At 45.3% G+C, this 4,371-nt stretch overlaps 1 protein-coding gene across 1 annotated transcript in view; it reads right to left on the bottom strand.

The window, feature by feature from the left end:
- Positions 1-3,071, bottom strand: part of CEP85 (centrosomal protein 85kDa) — a 10,895-nt gene extending 7,824 nt beyond the window's left edge. Inside the window, exons 1-2 of the mRNA XM_010003669.1 lie at positions 3,017-3,071; positions 2,286-2,438 (exon numbers count right to left, since the gene is read on the bottom strand). Coding sequence (XP_010001971.1) covers positions 2,286-2,438; positions 3,017-3,071 — 208 coding nt within the window. The remainder of the gene's footprint in view (positions 1-2,285; positions 2,439-3,016) is intronic.
- Positions 3,072-4,371: the final 1,300 nt, after the last annotated feature.

The raw sequence follows: 4,371 nt of genomic DNA, 5'->3' as shown, positions 1-4,371 counted from the left end.
AGAGTGATGCTTTAATGAAAATCCTGAAAATATTCCAACATGAACAGCCATTCCCCTGATGAAAAACTTCCCTAAAGAATTTAAAAATAGAGTATTTTCCCCCAAAACATGTCCTCCTAAGCAGCAGCAGGACAAAGGCACACCTGTGATCCCCTCACTACAAGTTTCAGGAGCCTGCTGACATTTTCCTACCACCATAAACCACAGGCAGAATCCAAGTTTAGTTCACCACACATTGTTAAGCCCTTGATTTTAAGCTACTCTAGCATAAATTTTAAACCAGTGAGCTTCTCTTTCTATAGGTTTAGAAAACAAGTCCTTTAAATTAAAAAAAAAAGGCTGAAACTTACTCAGCTGAACAGTGAGACCTTGATTCTGTTCTGCCCGTCCCACAGCTCAGCGACTGACCCGTAACCAAAGCCAACCAGAGCTTTCCCTAAGCCCATGGTGAGCTTCAAACCCAGCTGGACACCAACACTACATTCCCAAGCAGCTCAGCTCCAAACTCCTCCAGGACACTGCAGCAAAAGAACTTTTTCTAGAGGTTGGAGTAATGACTCTTGCCTTCTTGCCACAGGAAATGAGGCAGAGCTCAGTGAGCCCAACGTGAGCCTGTCCTGTCAGGAGGCACCAAACCTGGCTGCGTGGAAGTCCAGAGTTATTCTTAGCAACTCTCAGATTTCAATACAGCAACAGCAAGAGCTCAGAAAGGCAAACAGCAAAGTGCCTGTTCCCACTCCTTGTCCCAACACCTCCTGTATCATGGTAATTCCAGGATTCTTCCCAGGTACACAACTTGTTTTCTTCACAGGTTTGGCTCAAGGCCCATCCCTACATGATGTTCCTGGAATCCAACATCAGCACTGCAAGGTCACCTTTCCAGCTGCATGTGACCCCCAAGGAATAACTACAAGAAGGAATAAAACATTAGGATTTGACCAGGACCAAAAGCAGACTCAGCAAGAACCGTGGCCAAGCGGCAGGAAAACCGTCACAGTGGTGGCACGAGATCCTCACCTCATAAACAAGGAGGAGGAGAAAACTTCTTGGACATGACTGTGCCTAGAAACTCCAGAGAACACTGTGCTACCAAGCAGCCACGAGCACACCCCCTGGGCACACAGAAGGGACAGTACCAGTTCCCTGTACAGCCCCTAAATTTATACCCCAGTATCACCATGGGGAACTCGAGTTCCCCGAGGAGCAGCACCCACGTGTGGCTGCTGCAATCAGTCCCTGGGTGTGCTGAGGGATGTCACAACACTTGACTCATGTTGTCACCCAAAAGCCAGCATGTTCCAGCCAGTTGCCAGTGCCACAACTCAGCCTTGATCTTATAAACAAGGCTACAACATCAAAGAGCTTCAGAAGGGCAGTTTCCAAACTTCCATCATTGTCTCTCCTGCCCTCAGCCTGAAACTGGATGTTCTATTACCCCAAGAGAGGCCACGTGGGACACAAACATCCACTCCAGGAATATTTCTAGCAATACTTCCAGCAATATCTCCACAAGTCAGACTTTCTAAAAAGCCTTCACTTTAACTCTCTCATGACTAAGACTTGCAGTTCATCCAAAAGGCTCAGGGCAGCTCATGTAACCCATGGTTTGTTTTAAAGAACAACACAAACTGCTGAAAGAAGAATAAGCTGATAGTGGTTTATGACACTTCCACAGGTGAAGATCAGAATACAGGTGGAAAGGATTGCTGGGACAAGAGATTTCAGAGAATGTGCCCCAGCTGAGGGCAACACTGCAGCCTTCTTCAGTGAGGAACACATGGCTCTAATGCTCAGGAGACTTACACACAAAGGGACATTGATCTGAAGCCTCTAGAGGCACCTGTAAATAATTTATTTTTTAAAAAAATCAAAACAAACTTGCAGATAAATCACTTGTTGGTCAATATGAACCAGCAAATCACCAAGGTGGCTTTTTCAGTCAGTTAAAAATGCTTACTGCATTTTGAAGATACCCAAACCAGCTGAGATGATTCAGAGAGAGAGACTCAGAGATTTGTAGGGATTGGAAGGGACCTTCCATCAGGTCCCTTAATAATTCATTTGTATTTCAGAAGCAGCAGGTCCCTTAATCACTCCTTTGTACTTCAGGCACCACATCTGTGTCCCACTGGTGTTGAAACAGTCTCCAAACATCCTTAGAGATGCTGCTCTCCCTAAGTTTCACATTCCAGGGCTCAGTAATATCAGGCTATTTCATGCCTGTTGGTCTTCTAGGAAAAGATAAAGTCTTTGTCTGTTACTCTGTGGCCCTGTGGGGCCCTCACCTTCTGTGCTGTCTGAGCAGGAGGTCCCAATGCCCCCGTCCCCACTCTCAGCCACGCTGGAGCAGCGACTGACTCTGCTCTGGAACTTCTCAGACAACATTGGTGTTTTCCAGTCAGTCTCCTGGATATGACTCTTCTGACTGGTGCTGGGATCTGGAGAGGAAAAAGCCAAGGATATCTATATTTCAGCCAACAGACTGAAAAGCCTTTGAAAACAACTAATTAAGCCAATTCCTCATGCTACCAAAACCCAAACTGATCCTCCAATTCCTGCTAAAGAAATCTCCCATCAAAAGGAAATGGCAGCAAGCACAGGGAAGTCAAATAATATCAACAGGAGATTGAAAATAAATAAATAAATCTTATTATGAGAGACAGAATGCAAAACCAATATATTATCTTCCCATTTAAAAGTCTGGAGATGTTACACCCAGCTGATGCTCTGGCATGGATAAAAAGAGCACCAGCACACAGCAAAACTGGTTAAAGATATATGTTTGCATTACCTGTTAATAACTACTCCAGCCTGATCATTTATCTCAAAAGACAGGTTAATTATCAAATTATTCTCTACCCTTACATAGCCATCCAACTGTTTCATTTGGCAGGAGTAAGACTTTTTTTTTTTTAAATAAAAAGCTTTTCTAAAAAACTCCTCCCAGGGCCACCTGCCTTCTCAGAGAAGCTGAAATTGGATCCAACAACAGGAGGGCTTTAAAGAAAGGACTTACCTGATGGACTGTTGCGCTGGAGCCTCAGGTCTGGATGTTTCTCAAGAGCAGCCATCTTCTCCATCCCCTGAATTACAGGGCAATAAACAAAAATCACTTTAAGTGGGAACAGGGTTGGGTTTGTGCTGATTTAAATGATGATTTTTACATACACATCATGCTCTTTATTCAGAATAACAATATTTCACATTAAATTAGCACCTCCCCTCAAGAACAGCTCTGTTTCATCCCTGCAAATCCCTTAAAACCCCCTCACAGTTACTGTAGCTTTTCTTCAGGCCTGAGAAATGAGGAGAGCTCCTGTTGGCAGCACTCCCCAGGTATGCAGCAGCTCCCTTCAACTGGGGCATGTGTCACCCCCACCATCATTATTTATAGATCAGTCACCATGGCACCCACACCCTGGCTTTATGTCTATCCAGACTCCAAATTCCCCTTTAAAACTCTTTTTAAAAAAATGTCTCCAACCAGTTCCTTTCTGCCCTCTGCAGAGGTCACTGAGCAACTACACACAGAAATGCAGCCTTTCCAAACTCGGGGTTGCTGGTCCATAAATGGCAATCATTATCTTATCCCCAGCTTTGGTTTAATTCAGCTGCTTCTCCCAGTTCTTCAGGCAGTGAATTTTCTGCCTCTGATAATGCCAGTTCAATTAACAGCTCTCAAGCTTCATTATGGAAACTCCAGGCCTCTCTCCACCTCTACCAGTCAAATACTAAACCCTCTAATACCAGTTCTTACAGATTTGTGCTGAACTGACTCAAAGAGCTCACAGAAACCATTAAATCTTAGAAAACAGACACCTACAGATTTGACTACATACAATAAACATTGGGGATACAAGATAATAAACCAGAAGCAGCATTTCACCCAGTCAGGAAATAAAAACACTTTGAGCTGAACATCGTGCTTATGATGCTCAGTTCTGACACGTTTCACAAATTCCTGAGTTTAAACCTCCAACTCCAGCCCTAGTCAGGAGGCGTTTATAACGGAAATTGAAGTGTGGGCTCTTGAAATTAAATAAAGTAACAAAAAAAGGCATTCCCAGCTCACTCAGCACCCCCCTCTCACAAACACCACCCCCACCATCCCACAAACCACCCCCTGCCATCAGGGAGCAGAGGGGAGATCCTGCAGAGGGGCTGGGAAGGGTCATGTGGAAAAGAGGGAAAACTCATGGGGAAAAAAGAAGGAGAGGGGTGGGTTGGGAAGAGCAGCGATTGACCCGATGGAGGGTGGGTGGAGGGATGTGAAGCCAGGAGAGAAGAGTGACAGCGGTTAAACCGGGAGGAGGGGGCCCAACGGCCTGGAAGGGGCGAACAGCCCCTGGGGTGCGGGTCCCTGAGGAGATG

This window comes from Chaetura pelagica, unplaced genomic scaffold (assembly GCF_000747805.2).
Source record: "Chaetura pelagica isolate M959 unplaced genomic scaffold, ChaPel_1.0 scaffold698, whole genome shotgun sequence".
Classification (NCBI taxonomy): Eukaryota; Metazoa; Chordata; class Aves; order Apodiformes; family Apodidae; genus Chaetura; species Chaetura pelagica.
The sequence above is the reverse complement of the archived record's forward strand: the minus strand, read 5'-3'. Positions and strand labels throughout refer to the sequence as shown.